Source organism: Nycticebus coucang, chromosome 14 (genome assembly GCF_027406575.1).
Source record: "Nycticebus coucang isolate mNycCou1 chromosome 14, mNycCou1.pri, whole genome shotgun sequence".
NCBI lineage: Eukaryota > Metazoa > Chordata > Mammalia > Primates > Lorisidae > Nycticebus > Nycticebus coucang.
This window is the reverse complement of record NC_069793.1, coordinates 10232566-10257867: the sequence shown is the minus strand read 5'-3', so window position 1 is coordinate 10257867 and position 25302 is coordinate 10232566. Positions and strand designations below refer to the sequence as shown.

Below are 25302 nucleotides of genomic sequence, written 5' to 3'. Positions count from 1 at the left end.
CAGAATGAGAGTGGAGGGGAGTGTTGGGAGCTCAGAGTTGCAGGTGGAGAATGTATACAGTTTTGTACAGTTTTATGCCTGGCAGGAGAACGCCGTGGCACCCTAGTAGGGGAGGTAAGTCCAGTTTTTAGAGGGTCTGCCCCGTGGAGTGTAGTGGGAGGACCTTTGAACTCTGCTCATTTGTTTGTGGGGCACTCCGAGCTGTTCTCATGGAGGAGGGGACTCCTGTCCTCTTGGTGATGGATTTTGTACCTTTTGTTTGTATCCTTGGGGTCGCAGCTTGCCTCAGCGGGGTTGATGTGCGTTCTTCAATCTTCTCTCTTGGTGCAGCTCAAATCCACCAGGTTATTTGCTAAATTTCTGTCCTTTAATTAATTTTGTGAAGTAATTTTGTGAACTAGTTATTCAACACTTATGTACACACATGAAAGCAAAACTCAACAGAATTTAAGTCGGTGGGTTAGTGGGGATGGTAAATTTACACCAAAGAGGCACATTACACACTGTATATTTTAACTTCAACATAAAATATACAGAAAGAAACCATGTAACCGAATTAAAAAAAGGGGATGGAGAATGTGGACTGGAAAGGAAGCTTTATTGATAGATGACAAGGGGTATTATACTAAGTTGTGCAGCTCTGTTTGCTGAATGAATATGAATAAAAGTTAAATTGAGACATTTGATCAGTGTGGCACACTGATGTTATAGCAACTTTGTGACATGCTTTATTTCCTGCTTCCCCCAGCATGGTGCAGGTATCTATGCCTGCACCTGAGAATGAATGCATCTCTGCCTTCCTGAGAATGAACAGTACATTTTAAAATCATTGTTGCTTTGGCAAAAGAACATTTATCACTATGGTGTGTATTTCCTTGATCACTATTAAATATGAATGTCTTTTCATTTACTTTATATACAGTATTTATTATTTGTCCTTCTTCCCCTGAGAAATACCTATTCTTTCTCTTTGCCCATTTTTGTATTGAAGTATAATTTTATCCAACCGATATATGTTAGATACACATACACACATGTATACCTGTTGAAATCAGTTGTCATGTCTACTATCATTTAATATTTTATAGTTATAGTGTTTTTAAATGATTCATCTTAGTTTAAAACATGAAGCCACAAAGAATACAATGGAAAGAAACATAATTCTACTATTAAAAGCAAACCATTCTCATAATTTTTTGATTCTATTTCCAAAGTGGTAATTAATAACATTAATTGCATAATCCTTGAATATGTAAGTGATTCTTGGTGCCAAACTTTGATAACTAAGTGCTTCTGTGTATGGAATGGTTCTAAGCGAAGGTTGCGTCGACTGTTACTGCTTAGATGACTGTAGATTTATAACAGACTCCAGCATATGCTTCCCCATAGATGTATCTTTGGTGAAGCCCCATTTTCCATGATGCTCGTTTTCCTTAAACCATATTGGCTTTTATTAATATTTAGGTGAATTTGGAAGTTTGCAACTTCTTCCCAAAGCAAGATATTTGTAGGTGGAATTACTAAGACTTAGAAATTATTTTGCAGAAATTCATACATTTAGGGCCATCATTGTAAATGTCATGCATCTGTCCATTGTATTTTTGGCTAGTTTGCAGGTGTGTATTAATCCTCTTCATTCTTCTCCTTACTGTACTCTGCCTTGGATGAAGTCTTGAGAATGCCTTAAAATTGTGTTACTTTTATGCAAGTATCTTCCTTATCTGCTTTTCTTGTTTCTTTTCTGCTGAAAAAGAAAAAGCCAAAAAAAAAAATCAAGACACAAAAGAGAAAGTAGGTATAGAATACGTGTATTTATCCTGTATGCCTAAGGACAAGCTGAGCCTACACATCAGCTGTGTAACCTGAGGCCCTTTGGATTTTGAATCATTGTGCTGGAAAAGGCTCTGATACCACTGTATGCCTGGAAAGGCAGCATTGCATAGTGCTGCTCTCACCATTTCATCCTTAGCCCTTTGACCAATGACACTTTTGGAAAATCAAAGGGTGAAGAGAAATTCTTAAGTCTAGTTCATTCTCTTTCCCTCCCTTAATTGTTTTCTTCTTTTCTTAAATGCCCTCTCCTTAAAATTCCTGTTGCTGGTGGCTGCAGTTTGAGTTAATCTCTCAGGCATCCCAAGAAGAGCTAGACCCTTTAGATACATTGTCATCTTTGCATGGAAGATCTTGGTGTGTGTTCTAGACCCACAATTCTTCCTTGACTGAAGCAATAATCAGGTATGTATCTATGAGGCCTCTCATTCCCTTTCCTGTACTATATCCAGCACCCATTGGGTTGATGGGTGCTAAAGTCAGGGGATGAGAATGAGGCATTTGTGTCTCAACAGAATTATGAAAGAACAACAGGACTGTGTGTTTCCCACAGGGGCAGAGAGTATGTGTCATTCACAATAGGGCTACCTTAGCCCTTTTCACTACTAAAGCTAGTGGTGTGAGGTGGTCTGTGTGATCTAGAGAGCCTCAGGGGAGTCTGCCACAGACCAGGAGGCAGAGAGGTGAGGCTGCCCTTGAAGTAAAGATAGGGGGACAAATAGAAATCGGTCAGGTCTGAGCCTACGTGACAGCTAAAGGGGCTCAAGTGGTCATTGGCCTTCATCATCACAGAGCTATAGCACACAGCCACTCCCCATTTAGGTGACAGCTGGAGGATTTACTCACTCATTTTCCACGTCCTCTAGGGTGTTAGGAAGAGGCAGGTTCCTGGTTTCTGGGAGGAAGAGGATAAAGAGGACAGCAAGAATGGGGGAGACTCCATAGATAATCCAGGGCAGGTGGGGAGAATACCTCACTAGGGTCATCAACAGAGGAGCCAGTGCTGCCCCAATCCTAGTGAAGAGTATATTGACTCCTGAAACTGTTGACCTTTGAATGAAAATAAAAGACAAAAAAATCTTGCATAAATCTGTACAGGGAAGTTCTCATTTGTCACGTTTAGTCAGTATGCGAGACAAGACGACATACTCATTAAACACTTGGGCTTTCACAACAAGCTGTTACCTGTGACATTTACTCTATTGGCCTCAGTATTGCTTGATAGTTTTATGTTGGTAACAGCTCCCAACTCCTATTTCATCAGTTTTAAAATGGAGATACCCATAGCACCAATCCAGTAGTTATTGTCATTAAATGAGATAATGTGTGAAAGCAGCAGTCCCCAACTATTTGGGTAGCAGGGAACAGTTTCATGGAAGACAATATGTCCAAGGACAGCTGGTGAGGGCTCTACATTGGATGTAATTCAGGAGTCGATGCAAGTGTCAGGGGTGGCTGTAAATACAGATGAAGCTTTGCTTGTTTGCCCATCTCCTACTCTTCTACCATTCCTAGCAGGCCATAGGGAGGTACCTGTTCTCAACCCAGAGGTTGAGGATTGCAGCATTAAAGGGCTTGGCACATAGTGAGGCATAAACTTAGCTTAAAGAATTGTTGTTATCAGTAGTTGTCTTTATTTCTATTATAATTCTTTCCCGTGACACCTAACAGTCTCAGTTTTTTCTTCATAGTAAAGTTTTATTTATTTATTTATTTTTTTGAGACAGTCTCACTTTGCTGCCCTTGGGAGTGCTGTGGTGTTATAGCTCACAGCAACCCCACAACTGTTGGACTCAAGTGATCCTCTTGCCACTGCCTCCCATGAAGCTGGGACTACAGGCGCCTGCCACAACACCTGAGAATTTTTAGAGGCAATGTCTAGCTGTGGCTGAGGCTGGTCTCAAACCCATGAATGAGCTCAGGCAATTCAAAGAGTGTTGGGATTACAGGCGTGAGCCACCCTGCCGGCCTAGCCACCATGCTGACCTCATGGTAAAGATAATGTGTTTCCCGTTTTGAAACCAGACAGATGGTCTTTAGCTCTCATACCTGAGTGTGGTGGGGATGAGCTCAAGTTGGTGGACTCCAGCGCTGTTACTAGCAGCAGAAGCAGCACCAGCTCCCAATGTTGCTAGAGCCACACGCAGGATCTGCAATTCTAGAGAGAAGAGGACAGTGAGAGTCAGGAGATCTTGGCTGAAGAAATCTGCCAACCCCTAGTAGTTGTAAAAAAGTTCTGCTGCAGTCTGGGCGCCTGTACCTCAGTGGTTAGAGCGCCATCACTGGCACCACAAATGGTGTGTTCAAACCTCACTTGGGCCTACTAAACAAAAACAAAAACAAAAAGAAGGAAAAAAGCTTGTTGTAGAACTTTGCAAATGTGAAATATGTTGAAGACACACTGTAGCATTCTGGAGGTTAGGCATTGGTGAGTAGAATAAGAAGTACCGATTGTAGAATTCCAAGGGTTTAAGCATTAAATAAGAGGATTTAAATTGGTTCAACTCTTCCTGCCCCATTGAGTATTGTCAATAAATTTGGCAGTAGGGAGTCAGACAATATTTGTTTTATTCGGTCTGTGTAATACTTTCTCTGCACTTTCTGTAGGGCATAGAGCCAAATATGGTTAAAAACTGGATAGGGTAGTTGTTTGTACCCTCACATTAACATGAAAAAGGAAAATAAAAAAAGTAAAAATATAGAAAAAAACTGGAAAGGGCATGAGGAACTTCTTCAGTACATTAAAACTACACCGACAGCAAAAAATTTAAAAGACACTTACAGAATTCAATAAACATAAACAATATAGGATTAAAGCAATGGGAAGGGATCTCCCATAAGGAAGCAACATTGGGTACAAAGGATGTGTGGGGCCCACCAGTCTGGGATTTTTTTTTTTTGAGACAGAGCCTCAAGCTGTTGCCCTGGGTAGAATGCTGTAGCATCACAGCTCACAGCAACCTCCAACCACTCCTGGGCTCAAGCAATTCTCCTGCCTCTGTCTCCCAAGTAGCTGGGACTACAGGCACCCGCCACAATGCCTGGCTATTTTGTGGTTGCAGCCGTCATTGTTGTTTGGCAGGCCCGGGCTGGATTCGAACCCGCCAGCTCAGGTGTATGTGGCTGGCACCTTAGCCACTTGAGCCACAGGCGCCGAGCCGCCAGTCTGGGAGCTTGTCCACTGTGCTCCTGCTCTGTCAGAAAGGTGAGGGGGCTGACCACTGACCTTCCCATTATGACTGTATAAGGTCATTCTATGAATTTGGGCACATGAATTCTAGGAAAGGTTGGGTCATTTGCTTACTATGATTCATGTTTAGGGACAGATCATAAAAAGGATGAAGATGAGACTCTTCCCCTGTTCCTACTGCACACTGCTTTTCTGCTTGAGGATAAGAGAGTTTTATTTCATGGAAGTCAAGAAGCCTGTCCTATGGCAGGCACGGTGGCTCACACCTGTAATCCTAGCACTCCAGGATGGAGAGGTGGTTGGATTGCTTTACATCAGTATTGAACACAAATGTCTTAACACTGTGATTGAGTAAACGAGGTGAAAGCTATGTTAATTAGTAGGATGTAAGCACTCCAATTTTACAAATAATCAAGACATTGAATCCCACAAAGGCATAAATGTATTCATGATCTATATACATGACTTATATGCATATGACTTAATAAAGAAACAAAAAGATCGGCCTGAGCATGAGTGAGACCGCGTCTCTAATGAAAACAAAAAAAGAAAAACTTCTGGATGTGGTGGCACATGCCTTAATCACCCAGGGAGGTTGAGGCAAGAGGATTACTTCAGCCCAGGAGATTGAGGTTGCTGTGAGCTATTATGCCATGGTAGTCTAGTGTAGGGCAAATAAAAAATAAAATCCTGTCCTAACAAAGTGGCTCATTTATGATGATTTAATGTCAAATGCAAAATTGAAAATATAGGAATGAGGAATGGAGAAGTTGGAAGTGCTTTAAAATCAGAAAAATGTCCAAAACAGAAGAGATGAGAACATCGTGTTTCCACTTTGGGATAAAATTGCAGTGCCTAGCTGCTCCACAGTTGTTGGCAAAAGTGTGAGTGGGCAAAAGGTATGTGTCTAGTTATTGTAAAGAAATTGTATGGTGTAATTAGAGTAATGTCCATATCCATCTTGGGTGAAGACAACCCTGTTCCTGAACCACCCCCTGCTGTAATTGGCTCAGTGAGATCCTACATTCAGCAACAACTTGTCAGAATCTGTTTTATAGCCTCTGGTAGTTTCAGGGAATATTTTGGCTTTCAATGACATTGCATTTTTTGTCATCAGGCAGTAAGACCAATGTATCTCTGAGGAATGAGGGAAACCACATTCCTTCCCTAAACTCCTTTCTCTCTCACCTTGGCCCACAAAGGTGTTGACCAGAATGGACAGTCCTACCAGGAGCAGGAACAAAACCTCGCTTGGTCGACGACCCATATGATCCAGTGTCCAAAGGGGAAAAAATCTGCCTATGAGTGTGACAGCTCCAAAGAGAACCTGGAACAGGTAGATATTCCTCCCGAAGTGCTGCAAGTTGAGTATCAGGCCATAAAGGGACAGAGTGATTGCCAATCTGAAGTCAGGAAAAGGCGTAGAAACAAATTTATAAGATCTGATGCCTAATAAGCAGTTCCTAAGATTGGGAAAGTAAGTCCTACCTTGAAAATTACTATCAATTGATGATAATATTGGCCCAGAATGCATTTGGTCAGCGTTGAAGAAGTAGGTTCATTGTGTTTCAGAGAATATTTGTTTTTAAGGCAATGCTATTAAGTGAAAATAAAATTATAATGGAACTTTATGTTAAAATAAGTTCTCCATGTCATAATACTTATTGAGGTTCCCCCGAAAGAGTTATCAAATAGACACATATTCTAGTGAAACTTGTAAACTATTCATATAAAAAAAGTAATATGAAATCTGAGCTCATCACTGCACTGAAGGGTGTAAAGGTTTGGATATAGGGTTTGCTTATGGAAATTAGGGAAACTTGAGCAGTTGAGCATTGTGTGAATCTGTCTTCTCAGCTCCTGTGTTGAGAACTTTTCCTCACCTACTCGTAGTGAGTGAGGCTCCAAGGGCACTATAGGGCTGAATTTGTCATGTGTTTTCTGGGTTTGTGTACAGCAGTGGCCTGAAATTTCTAAGCACATATCTATATGCTTTATATCCATTATTAAAGTGAGAGCTGGAAACTATAGGTGATTTGTTTCATGCACAGGAATTGCAATAAAGTGTTTGGGAGGTAATGTTTGGGATGTATGGGTTTATTCATAGGTTAACATAGCCTCTAGAAGAGAGAGTCTGTTTATTAATTGTTGGTGGGCCTAACTCAGCCCCATGCAAATTCTCACCCTCCCCTTCTAAAAGAAAGAACACAAAGGGCCTAGTTGGCCCCACCTTTGAAATTTGTGACAAAGGACCCTAACTCACCATCGCTCTCTAGGCAAGCTTTGGAAATTTCCCACCCTCTATGGCCCGCAGAAGGGGTCTGTAACTGCCTCCAGGCATTAATGCCATCTTTTCCCTGTGCAGGAGAGTCCTTGTCCCTTTTCAATAAAGTTGTTAAACCTCTGTGCTTCGGCTCTCGTCTCCAGGTTCTGCTGCACCTCTTTTCATTAATTATGAATTGAGTATTGATTAATAATTTATTGTGGGAAGAAGGAAGGGGAAAATAGGATTGGGGAATGAAAAGTGAATGCTGTTAGGTTAACACACAGGTTAATTAGCAGGGTCTGGAGAGAGAATGTCTTCAGGAGACAGAGGAAGTGTGGTTCCTACATCACTAGAAATGGAGTGAGAGGCCAAGGGTTCCAGTGAGGCCTCCAGAGGATTTACACCAAAGCACCCAGGAAAGGAGTCTGCTTTCTCAGACCTACACTCAGACCTTCCCTTCCCTCTAGCTCTTCTCCTTCCCCCACCCTGAGTGTGCAGAAACTGGAAACCTGACCCACGGGATAAGAGTGGAGAGGAAGCACAACCTGACCAGATGGAGAAATAGCCCACAATACCTTCCTGCCTTATCCACCCCCAGTGTGTCCAAGGTCAGCTTGAATCAGGGAGCTGGAAGCTCCAACTCTGAATGACGATCTAAGGTGTAGTTTTAGTACTTGGCTGAAATATATCCATTATTAAAGTGAGGCTATTTTGGTGAGTGCAAGGATGGAGGTTTTTTTTATAAGCGACAAGGACAGTATACAATGTGGCTTGTCAGAAGTTTCATCCGGGGATAAGGAAAAAACTGCAGGGTAGGTTCAAGAGAAGGGTGAGAAGGGCTGAGGTAAAGGTTATCATTATGTTCTTTTGTGATCAGACATTCTGTGTTCTCAATATTCAATGTTAATTATTTTGATAAAGGTGACAGGAAAGACAGAAAATTCATATTTTAGCAAAACTATGTCTAGTATAGAAATTGAACGTGTAATTAACAATTGTTCAAAAAAATTTCAGGCCAACATAGACTTGCTCTTAAATCAGTACAAACATTTCAGGTGGAAATATAAGTAATTCAAGAGAAGACAGAGTCCAGAAACTACATTTTCTTGTATACAGTTGGCAGGCTAATATCCAAATTGCCCCAGTAACTCAAAAGGGATACAATGGCCTTCTCACCAAGTGGTGGTGAGTGAATTGACAATGGATTTGGAAAACATAAACCTTGACCCCAATCTAGAATCCCGTACAAAAATTAATTTGAGGTGGGTCATACACAACACAAATGTGATGGATGAAAAAGGTTTGGGTAGAAAACATAGAAAAATATCTTTGTAAACGTGGGGTAGCAACTATTTCTGAAAGGGGATATCACAAATACTATTCGTGAAAGAGAAGATTGATTGACAGTCTTATAAAAATCGACAAATTTAGGTTATCAAAACATACCATCAGGGAGTGGAAAGGTTGTCCACAGACTGAGAAAAGACCTTTAAAATATACATCTAGGAGAAAATGATTTATTTCTTTAGGGTATTTTATCATAAGGACATTTACACTAGACTGTTTATCACAGCTCAATTTACAGTTTCCAAAAGGTGGAAACAACCTAAATGCCCATCAACCCAGGAATGGATTAACAAGCTGTGGTATATGTATACCATGGAATACTATTCAGCCATTAAAATAGATGTAGATTTTACATCTTTTGTATTAACTTGGATTGAGGTTGAAAGCATTCTTCTTAGTAAAGCATCACAAGAACGGAGAAGCAAGAGTCCAATGTACTCAATTCCAGTATGAAGTCAGTAGATGACCTAATATATGGTGGGGAGTAGGGGAATGAGGGAGCAGGTAGGGGAATGCGCGAGCAGGTAGAGGGGAAGAGAGTAGGGATTGGGGGGTCATGGTGTATGGCACATCTCTTGAGGGCAGGACACAATCGTAAGAGGAACTTTACCTACCAAATGCAATCAGTGTAATCTAATTCTTTGTACCCTCAATGAATCCCAAACAATTAAAAAAAAATCTAAAAGTGATGTAAATAAAAAAGTGACACTAATAAAAATGGATGTAGTCTAGGCAAGACAGGGAAGTCTTCACCATCATTCATCAGGAAAATGCAAATTTATTTTACAATGCACTAACGTCTATGTCCCTTTAAATAGCTAACTTAAAGTAACTCATAATAATTAATATCATCACATACTAATGCCTTCTATTAGTATAAAGAGATTGTACGTATGTGTGTCAATATGGTATGACCAAAGCTCTTACACTTGATGATGGGAGTGTATAGTTGTAAACCCACTTTGGGATACTGTTTGGTATGTTTCTATAGAGAGATGTATACAGGCCTTAAAAACCAGAAACTCACAGTGGCCTGCTAATGAGAAAATCCATCATTCAGAGAAGCACTATGGCTAAATAACTGATAGCATATTCATATACATGACTTACGATCAAAAAGGCAAAGTATAGCGATGCAAAAAAATTGGTGAATTTCCCATAAATAAAAGGTGTATATATAGTATGATTCCATTCATACCAAATTTAGGTGTAGGCAAATGTAATCTATTGGAAAAGAGGTAAGAAGAGCTGTTACATGTGGGCAAGAATTAATTTGGGAGAAAAGGAGATGGAAGAGATGATTCAAGAATGTTGATAGGTGCATGGTTTTATAGGTAACGGCTACATGGTTTTATAGATTATAATCTATCTAAATGAACACTTTGTGCAGTTTAAATTAGGTCCCACTGAGTCGTCTGATCATAGTAGACTATCTTAAAATGTGACACTTAAAGCCATACATTTTGATAACGTTTGTTCTTATGTATTAATCATCCTCTACAATGCTGCTGCTAATACTATTGAAGGAAGGAATACATTCACATAACTAATATTTTAAAATTAATTACCACCAAATGGAGCTTACCTCACAACAGACAGGCAAAGGATTCTGATTCTCAGTTTAGGTGCACGGAATAAGCAGGAAATTGATGCTTTGATCTGGGCTCTATCCAACTCCTCCTGCATGGTGGAGCTTAGAAACTTCAACACCAAAAATAATAAGCATTTCTGAGATGTCAATAATGTTCCAGGCTTTTTGCTAATTACAAGGTGATGAGCAGGACATATTGTCTACAATCCTCAAGGAAATTTCTCTGTAGGGTGAATATGACACCCTTGTCCTTATTTAATGGCTGGTAATTTCAGGCATTTTAAAGGTTGGACAGAGACATAAGGCCCCACTCACAGGATTCTAATTCTGGAAATGTATTCACCCCAGGAACTCAGACTAGTGTGGCTATAAAGTCGTATTTTCATTTCACCCTCATAACCAGCTCCCCTTTCCAGATCACCTCAATGGTCAAGGTCTCTTCCGTATTCTTTTTTCCATTTATGTGTGCAACTCTTCTGAGTTCCTTTAAGCCCTCATCTGGCTGATTGTTGAAAATCAGCCACTGAGCAGACTCCACCATCCACCTGAGAAAAGAAGACCAGGTAAGTACAGGAAATATTTGTTTATTTGTGAAATTCCCTTTAACCTGAGTTTTCTTTTCCTGTCATTTAATATAGATTTTATAAATTGCAGTAGAGTCATTTCTAACTAAGTCATCCCTCCATTGGACTCCCAAGAGGAAGGGTGTTTCTGGCCATCAATAAGTGTTCAAGTATTTATAGAGAAATGTGAGTAGTGACGATATCATGTAAACCATTTATTTGAATCCCTAGTTTTGCTATTAACATATAAATTATATACCATAAAATTAACCTTTCTTTCTGGGCACAATTAGGTTTTTTTTCGAGACAGAGTCTCACTATGTTGCCCTTGATAGAGTGCTGTGGCTTCACAGCTCACAGCAACCTCCAACTCTTGGGCTTTCTCTTGTGAGAAAGTGATTCTCTGCCTCAGCCTCCCACCTAGCTGAGACTACAGGCACCTACCACAATGCCTGGCTACAATTTAGTGGCTTTAAACATAACCACAATATTATACAAACATTGCCACTACCTAATTCCAGAACATTTTCATCACCCCGAAGAAATTCCAATCTCATTCAGTCCCCATTGCTTCTCCCCAGTTCATGGTAAGCATTTATCTACTTTCTGTCTTTATGGATTTTTTTCCTACTGGATACTTCATAAATGTTATAATTCAAATTCTGATTAGTTTTGGCATTCCATGAATCCGGTATCACCCTTATCTAAAATCCAGCCGAACAGACAATAAGAACATTATAAAACCACATCCCTTAGTAATGTTGGGGTTCTAATACAGACAGACCAGAGAGAAAGTCTGGTGACCTATATGCAAGGTCTATCCTTATCTAGCTCCTAGAGTGGCCAGAGAACTGAGTTACATGGTTTGTCCACAATCCATGCCATCCACACAAGGGGAAGATCCCGTATATCTTCTATGCAGGGGAACAAAAGTGGTAACATGCCAAGGAGCAGCTACATGAGCATGACATCACTATGCACTCATGGCTGGCTGGGAACACGTGGTGCCTTCTGACAAGACCATACATACAAAGCTCAGACAAATTTATTTTATTACACACGCAAGGCCATGGGCGAGAAAGCCCAAAGACCTTTGTCTGTCCCTACATACTTATAGACTTTTTTTTTTTATTAAGTCATTTGTACATAGATCATGAATACATTTACGCCATTATGGGATTCAATGTGTTGATTATTTATACACATTGGAGTGCTTACATCTACTAATCAACATAGCCTTCACCTCATTTACCCAATTACAGCTTGAAGTCATTTGTGTTCTACACCTGATAGATCCAACTTGTACTTGCTATATGCTCCATAGGTTTGGTCCCCCTACTAACTGTCTGTCTATCGACCCACCCCCTACCTTCCCCTCTCACTCTCCTTCCCTCCTTCATCCTAGGCTATAGTTGTGTTTCATTTTTCATATGCAAGTGTGAGTGATTATAAATTGGTTTCAGAGTAGTACTGAGTACATTGGATATTTCTTTCTTTTAATAGACTTTGATGGAAAAACCCACAAGGTAAGAATAACAAACCAATTCAGCAGCATGCTGAGGGGATCATACACTATGCTCAATTGGTATTCATTATTGATTGCAATAATGTTTCAACATGCAAAAATCCATCACCATAATATACTCCTATACTCCATTAACATAACAAATTAAAAAACCCACATGGTCATTGAATTTGGTGGAATAAAAGCAAATTAACGCCTAGTTTATGATTAAAAAAACACTCAAGAAAAGGTTACAAGGGAACTGTCTCAACATGATGAATGTCATATTCTAAAAATCTAAGGTGAACATTATACCCAGTGATGAAATAGCAATAGTTTTCCATTGAGATCAGGAATAAGTCAAGATACCTACTTCCATGACTTCTATTCGGGAGTGTACTGAAAGTTCTTACCAGAGTGATGAAAGAGGCCAAATTATCTCTAATTGCAGATGACATAAACTAATACTTAGAGAATACAAAAGATTCCACAAAAACTGTTACCACTAACAAATTCCTCCAAGAAACAGAATATGAAGTAAACATGCAAAAATCAGTTGTTTCTATATACTAACATTGAAAAGTCTGAATAAGAACTTACAAAAGAATTTCATTTACAGTAGGACACACAAGAATAAAATACTTATAAATTAAGTTAACCAAGGAGGTTATAGAGTTGTAGAATGAGGGTTACAAACAATACTGAAAAAACTCAAAAAAGACAAAACAAATAGAAATACATTTTATATATCTGGATGAAACTATTTAAAGCAATCTGCACATGCAATCCCTATGAAAATGCTAATGACATATTTTTCTGAAACACTCTACCTAAATTTCAAATGGAATCTCAATGGAGCCCAAATAGACAAAGCAATCTTTCAAAAGAAGAACAGGAGTGGAAGACTCGTACTTCTAAATCCAATACTTACTACAAAGCAACAGTAATCAAAACAGTGTGGCACTACCAGTGGAACAGAATAGGGAGGCCAGATACAAACTCTAACATACATGTCCAAATACTTTTTGACAAGAGTCTTAATGGGACCGAATAGCCTTTTCAACAAATGGGGGTGGAAAAAATGAATATATGCGTGCGAAAGAACAGAGGTGAGCACTTCCTATTTCATATGCAGAATTAATTAATAAGACCTTAAAGCAAAGACTTAAACGTATCAAAATGTTAGAAGCATATAAAGGTAAAATGTTGTTGACATAGTATTTGGGTATGATTTCTCAGAGATGACAGCAAAGTCACAACAATAACAACAATGGCAATACATTATCAGGAGAGTAAGAAGGCAACACGCATAGTGGCAAAAACACTTGGAAATTACACATTTGATAAGCGATTAATATCTAGAATATAGAGAGAACGCCTAAAATTAAAACAAAAAGAATAACAAAACCCAATCCAATTCAAAAATAAGCAAAAGACTTCAAAAGACATTTCTCTAGAAAAAGTATACAAGCACTTGAAAAGAGACCAATTATGATAGTTTTGTCAGATGTAGAATTTGTTTTGGAAAGATTTTTTGTTTTCAATGCTTTGAACATTGTTGTGACCCAGGAACTGAGCCACAGCATGGCAGACTGAGAGTTCCCCATGTAGGTCTTTATCCATCTGCTTGGGTCCAGCAGACAAAGGGAGAGAAGGCATGGTGAATTCACACACGTTTCTTGACTTGTGGGAGACTACAGCAACATCATATCAGCCATCAGCAAGGCTGACAGGTGCTGCCTTTACCCAATTATTCAAGGCCTTTTTATCAGGTTTTTTTGGGGTCGTGCATATATAAGTAAAAAAGTGAAAAGGTATCAGCTCATGTTTCAATTAAACAGGCAGTCTTTTGTTCATGGAAGAGAGCTATCAGGGTGAAGGACAGAGGAGCACTAAACTACAGATCATAGGGAACTGGTAGGTTTTAATGAGGAAAAGTTACAGCCCATAGTTTACATAGCTGCAGCTGAAGGGTAATTGTCAGTTGCTTTTTAGTTTTAGTTTTGTCTCTAAACTGCTGATTTCTAGCTAGACATTTCCCAGATCAGTTTCTCATCTATTCTGCTGGACATTCCAGCGCCCCCATGCCACCTTAGGTGTGTATGGCAGTGGAGGGGCTGAGGCCCAGGGCTGGATCATGCTGGAGTCTTCAGAAATGCCAGCTTTCTCTAGCTTTTATCCACAGAATATCCACAGTCGGTCGTTGGATTTTGGAAGATGGATTACGCTGTGCCAAAGTGTGGATCTTTTGAGTGTATCTATTTGGAATGTTTGAGTTTCTTGGGTGTACACATAGGTGAATCTTTCCATCATATTTGTTTCTTGGGGGGCTTTTATTTCTTAAATTCAGCTTCATCCTTTTTCGCTAACCTTTCCTTCTGGGACCTGTCCAATGTATATGGTGATACACTTGATACTGTCCCACAAACTGGCACACTCTCCTCATTTTTCTTAATTCATGTTCTTGTTCATTGAACTACACAGCCTCAATAATCTATCCTCACGTGCTATGATTATTTTCTGCCTCCTCAATTCTTCTTAGGCCATCCAGTGAATTTTTCACTTCTTGCATTTCAGTGCTAGAGTTTCTATTTGGAGACATCTTTTTAATATTTTTCCTTACTTCTGTAGAATTGGTTTCTTTTAATTAGTTTCTTTTGCCACATTTAAAAGAGCTGATTTAAAGCCTTTTCTAATCAGCCAGCATCTGGCTTTCCTCACACAGAGTTTATAGTGATGGCCTCTTCTTCCTGGGTAGGAGTCATACTTTCTTAGTTCATTCAATAGCTTCTAACATGGTTGAAACCCAAGCCTTCGAACAATAAAATATAGCAACATTGGATATGCTTCAGAGTGTTTGTTGCTGTTGTTCCTGGTGCTTTATGTATTAGGGCAGTGGCTTTCTGTGAATTAATTGTATAAAATCTCTATTATTCATGGATGGCCTATGCAATCTCCACTGGTTAGCTTAGTGGTCATCCAATGAGTTAATTGCCTACAACCAGCAAATAACCCAGTCTTTATTGAGAGGCTGTGAGAATGTGTTGAGATATACCTTTATCAGTCAACCATGCAATTTAATATTCTGCCTTAGCCTCCACTCATTGCATATTCAGAGCCTCAAGATCACCAGGAGGTGAGGGCTCAGGGCCTTTTCAGGACTTTCGTGAGCATGCATACATCTGTAGACATGCACATGACCTTCTAGACAACCAGGAATATGTTGAAGCTTTTGGAAACCATGAAAGATGGCTTGGTGCCTGTAGCTCAGTGGCTAGGGTGCCGGCCACATACACTGGAGCTGGTTGGGTTTGAACCCAGCCTGGGCCTGCCAAACAACAATGAAAATTACAACAAAAAAATAGCTGGGACTACAGGTGTGTGGCAGGCGCCTGTAGTCCCAGCTACCTGGGAGCCTGAGGCAAGAGAATCGCTTCAGCCCAAGAGTTCCAGGTTGCTGTGAACTGTGACTCCATGGCCCTCTACCGAGGGTGACATAGTGAGACTCTGTCTCAATGAAAAAAAAATAATACATTCCTTTTGGAAAGATGTTTGGAGAACACTTAGAGATCTAAAAATAGATCTGCCATTCAATCCTATAATTTCTCTACTAGGTATATACCCAGAAGACCAAAAATCACTTCATAACAAAGATATTTGTACCAGAATGTTTATTGCAGCCCAATTCATAATCACTAAGTCACGGAAAAAGCCCAAGTGCCCATCAATCCACGAATAGATTAATAAATTGTGGTAAACAGTTTGAACAGTATCAAAAAAAAAAATCAATTGTGGTATATGTACATCATGGAATATTATGCAGCCTTAAAGAAAGATGGAGACTTTACCCCTTTCATGTTTACATGGATGGAGCTGGAACATACTCTTAGTAAAGTATCTCAAGAATGGAAGAAGAAGTATCTAATGTACTCAGCCCTACTATGAAACTAATTTATGGCTTTCACATGAAAGCTATAACCCAGTTATAACCTAAGAATAGGGGGAAGGGGGAGAGGGAGAGGAGGGAGGAGGGTGAATGGGCGGAGGGAGGGTGATTGGTGGGACTACACCTGTGGTGCGTCTTACAAGGGTACATGTGAAACTTAGTGAATGTAGAATATAAATGTCTTAACACAATAACTAAGAAAATGCCAGGAAGGCTGTGTCAAACAGTCTATAAAACCAGTGTATGATGCCCCATGATCGCATTAATGTACACAGCTATGATTTAACAATAATAAAAAAAAAAGGGTGACGCCTGTGGCTCAGGGAGTAGGGCGCCGGTCCCATATGCCGGAGGTGGCGGGTTCAAACCCAGCCCGGGCCAAAAACCACAAAAAAAAATAAAAATAAAAAAATAGAAACCATGAAAGATATAGTTGTCCTTTGAATAATATAGTTTTGAACTATGAAGTTTCAATATATGTGAGTTTTCAAAAATGAAATGGCAGCAAGTGTGCCTGTCCCTCTGGTATCCCCTTCCACCTCCTCCACCTCTCCTATGTCTGTCACCCCTCAGGCACCAAGACTAACCCCTCATCTTCCTCTTCCTTCTCAGGCTACGTCATGTGAAGATGACAAGGAGGAAGATGTTTATGATGATCTCATTCCACTTAATGAATAGTAAATTGACTTCTTTTCCTTATGATTTTCTTAACAGTTTCTTCTCTTTGGCTTATTATATTATAAGAACACAGCATATAATATAACACATATAACATACAAAACATATATTCATGAACTTTTTATGCTATAGGCAGGCACCGTGTATCTGCTCTGGTGCAATGCTGGTGCAGTGTCCAAATAGCTTCCTACTCAGTTCTGAGGCCTGTGGTGCTGGGGGAGCCCCTCAAAGCTTGTGTTATGGTGTCCACTGTGGGAGAGTGGAGCCCCATGATCTCTTCCCTAACACTTTCCCACTTGTGGACACTTTGTTCAGGTACCTTCCAATCTTGCTGAACTAATTAATTACACCACCCCGCCTCTCTCTCTGAGTTGCACTTCTCTAGTTGGTTCTGCAATGATTCACAATACTTGCTCCCAAAACATCACTCCGTGGGTTAGTCTTTACCCACAATTTCTGATCCCTTGAGAGCTGTGAATGCAGGGTGCTTTAGTCCGCTGTCTTGCATCATATTCTGCCCTTTCCTTTTACACTCCCACTTACAATGACAAACATCCCCAAATCGTCTCCATCACATAACGTTCCCAAAGTCACATCAGTAATATATTTGCTTCAAGAATAAGTATGTGTCTTTTTGTAACATGCAGAAGTAGTTAAGGATATTTCTGTGTGCTATACAACAATGATTGCAAAGTGACAGATGTCCAGATACTTAGTTATTCTATTCTGTTCATTGCTTCTCATGTGCTATAATGGGAGGTAACAGGGACTGTGGGTCAGGATCAGCCCATGGAGTGGACAAATCCCAAGTGACAGAATTCTCCTCTGTGTTCCCACCACAGCCTCCTTTATTTGCAAAAAAAAAAAGAAAATTAGATTTTCCATACCTGAAGGACAAGAAGAAGACAAACATGGGTATAGACAGGGTGAGTTGCAGTGTGCGCCAGTCTCGAATGGCAAAAGCCAGTCCTCCCAGGAGCATCTGCCCAGCACTCCAGGCAGTCAATAGCAGCATTATAGCCATAGATCGTGACTGGGCATTTGTCCACTCTACCACTGGAAGAAAACATATATGGTAACAGTAATTTCAGACACAGGGCAATTTCGAGGTTAATTCAAGGCAAAAGACAAGAAAAGAGTCAAATTATTGACTTACCCTGACAAAAGAAGTTTCCCAAAATCGTCATGATACAGAACCCTGTCAAACAGCGTAGTGTGGAGTAAACAAAGAGGTTGGGCGCCAAGGCTGCACAGGTGTCACAGACGGCCACCTGGAGGAGACACCAGGTGCATATAATCTTCCGTCCAAACCTAAGAAATATTGAACTAGATAAGCTTATTTAGGAACAAAAAGTGTAGGTGGAAATCTTGACACTGAAGGAACATCTTGAAATTTAGGATTAATGTTTCACGACTGGAGCATACCCCTTGAGACCTAGTGGAAAGGTTTTATTAGTAAACAGCAGAAATCTCTGGTGAAAGTAACCCTGTCTACTTGTCAATATGAGAGCTTCGTCAAAGCTCTTGCACTACCACCGGGAGGATATGATGCCATGTGAAAGTGTATAAAATAAAAGGAAATGTGGGAAGTTGTAAAAAACACTCATTATAAAATCATATACATTGAAAATAGTGGATTTGTGCACTGTACTAAGATGAAATCAAGAAATCTGAACTTGGGCCTCTATACTCTGAAGGTAAAGGGTAAACTTATGTGAATGGAAGAGGCAAAAGACAGTACATAAAACTTGCAGATCGACTGTACAGCCACCACTCTCAGCTTTGTTTCCATTTTCAGTTCAAACAGAGTATAATTCAGCCTCTCTATCCCTGAGTTCAGGAATTAATGGAAAGTTCACAGAGGAGAGGATGAGGTGAGAAAGAGCATAAGGAGCAAGGAAGGGAAAGATAAACAAAAGGAATGGTAATTATTAATAGGTGTGCCACGGTTGGTAGGATGGCTACCACATGTGAAGCCAGCTTTGAATCAGGTACCCGAGTTCATTCTGAATTCCTGGTAGTGACAACAGATGAACAAACTTTAGTTTTTGACACCTGTTCTATGCCATGTGTTACTTTTGCAATTTACTTCCTTATCATTCTTATAGAATGTGTACCTTTGTGAGTGTTTATACAACCTGTGTTTTATTACTAAATTTTTATGATTCAATTCAGAATACAATGAAATTTTTTTTCAAAAAGTTCTTGTTTTTCTTATTAAATCATAGCTGTGTACATTAATGCGATCATGGGGCACCATACACTGGTTTTATAGACCATTTGACATATTTTCATCACACTGGTTAACATAGCCTGTGATACAGATCATGATGGAGAGGCAATCACTTGAAATTGAAGAAATGAAAAGTCAGTAATTATAATGAAAATCTGTATGTGGTAAATAAATTCTCAGGGTAGTGGTTGCCCTGGGTTCAGAGGGAGGGATAAACAGGTGTTACATAGGTCATTTTGAGGGAGCTATTGTAATGATGGATACATGACTTTATACGTTTGCTGAAATGCCTAAAACTGAACAAAACAAGTGTGGCCTAATTTAAACTATGAACCTTAGTCAATAATGTATCAATATTGGCTTATCAATTGTAACCAATGTACCACAGTATTGCAGTACTACTAATAAGGTAGACTTTGTGACAGGGAGTATATGGGGACTCTCTGTGGTTTGTATTCAATATTTGTAAATTGAAAATTGCTATAGAAATTAAAGCCTGTATGTAAAAAAGTCTCACAGTAAAGACACATATATCAAGATGTTAATATTAGAGATCAGTATGGTGTTAGGGATGGAGACAGGAAATGTGTCACTGGGGGTGAGACTAGGGAAAAAGTGTTTGGGGTCCTATGGGAAGCTGAAGAGGAGTTTTGAACAACAGACTAGTTCTACACACAAAATTGTAAGTAGATCTTCAAGGTTATTGGTAAAATGCAAAAATTAAGAAAGAGCTTGGATAAATAGCTCTGTGGTGAATAAAGTCGTGAAAGTGGGCCTCTGTGTTTTTGTTGCACTTGTACAGGAAAGACTTTGCTTTTCCCTATTCTGTAAGAAACTAAGTGTGGATTTGTTATATACGTCTTCTACTGTGTTAAAGTATGTTTTTTTCTATGCCCAGGTTTTTCAGCATTTTTTTTCATGAAAGCATGCTGAATTTTATTGAATGGGTTTTAGGCATCTATATGGTAAATGCTTGAGATGATGGATATCCCAATTACCCTGATTTGATGATTACAAACTGTATGCCTCTATCATAATGTGTTGAATCGTATGAAAATGCATAAGGATTATGTATATGAAATAATTAAAAGTAGAACAATAAAGGAAAGAAAGTAAATGCTCTGATGCAGAAATCTATGCAGGATATATATAACTGTAATGAACTCAAAGGTCACAGTTATTTTTAAAGGGGAGAGCCAAATTATTATTATTTTAAAATTTGATTACAACCAATTTGTTGGCATTAAAATTAGAGGCATTTTAAATTTGAATGGATATATACCAAAAGCCAGATATTAAGTTTGGTAAAATGGGAACAGGAATTTTCCAGTAATTACAGTTTAGTAGGCAGAAATCAATTTAGAGAAACAAACCCCATGTTTACAATGATTGTGCCACAGATTTAAACTTCAGTAGTGCATCAGTAAATTGTTCACATTGAGATCTTAACCTTGAGATTTGACAGCTGTTTCGTGAAAAAGAAAAAAAAATCTCCATACTCTGTGCAAATATATCAGTCTTCCATGTGCTTTAGCACACACTTAGAATTTCTCCATTATATATGTACAAAACTCCTGCCATGTGGGCAGGGAAAAATACATACTTTCCTAACAAAACTATAATGTAGTTCCGCCCCAAGAAGCTGCGGGCGGAAAAGTCAAGCAGCCAAGGCCGCCAGCCAGCACCAGCGGGTCCCGCGGCGGGGCATAGACCAGGGTCATAGTGCTGGGAAGCAAGAGGCTCAGCAGGAAGAGAAGAAGGAAGTGAAGCCAGCGACTGCAAAGAGCTGCAGAGGATCGCAGATCGTGACTCGGGCGGTGGCGGCACAGCAACCAAGGTCACGGTTTTTAACCAAGATTACCAGATGCCCTTGAGCACTTAAGGTGCCCTCAGTATCCTGGCGGGAGACATGCCTGTATGACGGGTCGATGACAGCCTCCAGAAAAACTCTTCCAGGACTCAGGAATCCCCACAGTCCTCATCCCCAACCCATGTCACCCTAGGTTCTAAATATTATGCTTCTTTCCTGGTTACAAAAATGACTTATTAAAGGCATTTTACAAGGGTCAGCATTTCCACTGCACGTGAGTGACTCCCTCTTAACGCGAGTGAATCCCATCACACGTGAGTGATTCTCACTGCACGTGGGCCCCAAACCCCAGGTGTGAAATGATGAGCAATCTAACAGTGTCCACGATGGTAAGAGACACGAACAGAACCTTCTCTGAGGAACACAGGTGAATGGCTAGCAAACATACGAAAAAATGTTCATTGTGCCTAATCATCAGAGAAATGCAAATCAAAAGCACCCTGAGATGTCACCTAACAGCAGTTAAGATTAGCCCACATCACAAAGTCCCAAAGCTGCAGATGCTGGTGTGGATGTGGAGAGAGAGGGACACTTGTACACTTTTGGTGGGACTGCAAACTGATACAGCCTCTTTGGAAAGAAGTATGGAGAATCCTCAAAGAGCTCAAATTAGATCTCCCCTTTGAACCCGCAATCCCATTACTAGGCATCTACCCAGAAGAAAAAAATCCTTCTATCATGAGGACATTTGCCTTCGACAGTTTATTGTAGCTCAATTTGCATTAGCCAAAATGTGGAAACAACCTCAAGGGCCATCATCTCAGGGATGGGTTAACAGATTGTGGTATATGGGTACTATGGAATATATTCAGCCATAAAAGACTGTGACTTCGCATTTTTAGTACTAACCTGGATGGAATTGAAACACATTCTTCGTAGTAAAGCATCTCAAGAATGGAAAAGCAAGTATCCAATGTGCCCTACACTGATATGAAGCCAGTAGATGATCTAATGCATGCCCACAGAGGATAAAAAGTCATTTCAGTTCAAGGTGGGAAGAGGGGGAACGGAAGGTGCACACCGCTGGGATGTTTGGCACGCTTTTTGAGGGCGGGACCCAACTACAAGAGGGAATGTACCTAACAAATTCAAACATTTTGACCTGGTTATTTGTACCCTCACATTAACCTGAAAAAAAAAAATATGAAAGTGTCCATTATCATTTCCCTCACAAGCCTAGGTGGTTCAGAATGTTGCCAAGGGCAGTAACAATGCTTCACAATTTGTGCTTTGAAACATGCAGCTACCTTCTGCCTCAAACCCCCTTCTTCTCCTTGTATGGAACCAACTCATAGTTATAAACCTAGAATTCTGTGATCTACCCTGAAAACGTCGTCCTGCAATTTTGTTAACCTTGATTTATACTTTTGGGTCTTCCTTTATGCACTATAATTAATAGAGTTCTCATACCTAACTATGATTTCTAGTTCACATATCAAGCATTCCTATTCAGTTTTAGCTCTATGGAGTCAGAAATAGAGGTCAGCACATAGCATAATGCAAGGTACACACATATATATCCTCTGATAAACACTCCCAATGTAATGAGGTGACACTTACCTGTCTGATAGATAACCATACACCGGACTTCCCAGCAATGACCCAGCCATAAGTAGGGACTGAACCAGTGATTTCTGTGACTCAGATTCACACACCAGGTCCCACTGGAAGAGAAGGAAAGCAGCACAGTGGAGCCGGGGAGGACTGTGAGCCCTTTAGTGGACACTGACTCCAGACTCCAAACTCGAGCATATAGGATGTGCATGAGCCTCTGCTGTGATCGTCCTGCCTCCCTCTCCAGCTTCGTCTACAGACACTCTCCTCTGGTAGCCCACACTCTGACAGTTCTGAACTAATCTCAAGCCTTCAAATGCCGCTGGCTCTTTCTCTGGCCTCACAACCTTCCAACAGCCTTTATGCCTGTGTCTGTGTCTCTATTCATTTTATCTTCACACTCCCTGAATTGCACTAACTTATATACGTTCTTTAAGAGTTACATTTAAAAACATGAAATCACAGATAAAAAGTTACCTTTACCAAAATGTAAAAAAAAACCCCATATGGAAAAACCCAGTGTTTTTTTCTAGGAAGGTCATCCTAATCTTGTAGGGAACATAAGGGACCTTGCCTTGGCTTCATTTACTTGTGATTTCAAACACTGTAATAAATCTCATCTTTGGGCACATACCGAATCATTCAGAAAACTTGAGAAATCCTGGCACCTGGATCCTATGCCCAGAGGTTCCGGTTATTTGCTCTGCATATCAGTTTTGCAATGATTATTGAGAACCACTAACCTATCTAACATTTTTCTAGGTCTTTCTCATAAGAATCAATGATAGAAATCAGTTTATACTTAGCTTGTTCAATATATTAGCCTTAATACTCATACACTTGACTGCATCATAGTGCAGATAAGCGATTGCTACAAGCTGAAGGAATGAAGAAAGGGCTGGCTCAGTGCCCGTAGCCCACTGGTTATGGCGCCAGCCACATGCACTGAGGCTCATGGGTTCAAAACCAGCCTCGGCCAGCTTAACAACAATAACTGCAACAAAAAATAGCTGGGCATTGTGGTGGGTGCCTGTAGTCCCAGGTACTTGGGAGGCTGAGGCAAGAGAATCGCTTAAGCCCAAGAGTTTGAGGTTGCTATGAGCTGTGACGCCACGGCCCTCTACGGAGGGCAACAGTGAGACTCTGTCTCAAAAAACAAAAACAAAAACAAAAACAAAAAAAAGGAAAGGAAAGAAAGGGCTGACTGCAGCACCCATCTGGGGACTAAATGTGCGAAGCAATTGCATTCTTTGTGTTGCCTCTAAACACGACAATCACACAAGCAGAACATGCAGTTTCCTACCTCAGTCACAATGGTGGAGGAGAAGCTTCGGTCATACACCCAGCCGTCCACACAGGGCTCTGTGTCTGGCTCACTCATGTTGGAGAAGCTCCCATTTGGGTAAAGGAGCTGCCACTGGGGATGGACGAAACGACGACACTTCTCTGGCCTCAGGTTGGAATCCAGTGGGATGGAGACTCTCAGGAGGGCATCTTGGCTGAGGGTCCCAGTGTCATTGTCAGAGATAGTGTCATTGTCGAGGATGTGGACCCAGCAGCGATGACCAGGGATGGCTGCAGTGAAGTTCTCCAGCAGGATATGAGGATACAGCAGGATGCTGATGATACATAAGAAAGCCAGCTGAAGGATCTGGAATCTCCCCAGGCTTCCTACCTGATCCAGGAGCACTTCAAAGGCCATCGGGGCTGAACAGGCGATCCCCAGGTGTTAGCACAGTGAGCTTATGGAGTTCAATTCAGAAGTAGAAGAGGTTCCACTTCTACTAAGGTGCAGTAATCCTGTGTTGATCCAGACACCACTTTCTCCTCGATGGGCCTGGTCACTCAACTATAGCAGAGCAGTGCAAGGAGTTTCAGAAAGAAATATTGTATTATGAAAGAAATATTGGAAACATAAAAGCAAAACTGCTTTATTACCTTTTGTGAGCAAAGAAGATAGAAGGGAACTTTTTTTTGGTCGAGACTGAAGTTTGACTAAAAGTTAATCCAAACGAGTTAAAGTAAAACAAAGTGGAATGCTTGGTACAAATGTTGACTTTTTTTTAAGTGAAGGTCTGCTTTGGTTTAAATTATGTGAGTCACAGTGAACTTTAAAATTTTGGAAGTAGTGAAATGAATATAATAAGCAAAGAGAGTGGAATAGTGTTTTTTTTTTTTCAGAGAGCTCACCCTGTTGTCCACTCTCTTGCCCAGAGGGGACTGCAATAGCACCATCATCCCTCACCACAGCTTGAAGTCCTGGGCTCCATGGATTGTCCCACCTTACAGCATTCTGAGAAGCTGGGACTACAGATGTTAGATAGCATGTGTGGTTAATTTGTGAAATTTTTTAGAGTCAGGATCTTTGTTGTCAAGGCTGGTGTTGAGTTCCTGGTGTCAAGTGATCTTCCAAGCTCAGTGTCACAAAGTGCTGGGTTTACAGTCATGAGCCACCAACCTGGCTGGGAAATAGCCTTGTCATTAGTAGTTTATTTCACTAGATTTGTTAATTCTTGCAAATAATAATTTAGATTTTCTGCTTCTATGACTATAAAAAAAGCAACGTAATTAACTTAAATATTTCACTTACGTACTTGTAAGTTTATAAACAAAACTTGAAGTCAATGTGACAAGTGTCATGTTACAGATAATAAGGGCATGTACATAACAATTTTTATTAAAATGTCATAAGATAAGCACAAGGAGATAACAGTGGGCTGCTAAAGAATT

At 40.2% G+C, this 25302-nt stretch overlaps 1 protein-coding gene across 3 annotated transcripts; it reads right to left on the bottom strand.

Annotated features, from left to right (window-relative positions):
- Positions 1-1041: 1041 nt before the first annotated feature.
- On the bottom strand, positions 1042-24540 carry LOC128565627 (steroid transmembrane transporter SLC22A24-like). Of its 3 annotated transcripts, none has more exons than XM_053562222.1 (10): positions 23876-24540; positions 22579-22682; positions 18072-18226; positions 17803-17971; positions 10646-10769; positions 10219-10334; positions 6209-6423; positions 3880-3988; positions 2677-2880; positions 1042-1744 (listed from the first exon to the last, which is right to left on the bottom strand). In XM_053562222.1, the coding sequence occupies exons 1-10, from the start codon at positions 24272-24274 to the stop codon at positions 1684-1686; spliced, it is 1656 nt and encodes a 551-aa protein (XP_053418197.1). In that variant the 5' UTR covers positions 24275-24540; the 3' UTR covers positions 1042-1683. The 3 variants fall into 3 exon arrangements, with proteins under 3 accessions (XP_053418197.1, XP_053418198.1, XP_053418199.1); XM_053562223.1 differs by having other exon boundaries at positions 1042-1741; XM_053562224.1 differs by having other exon boundaries at positions 10219-10313.
- Positions 24541-25302: the final 762 nt, after the last annotated feature.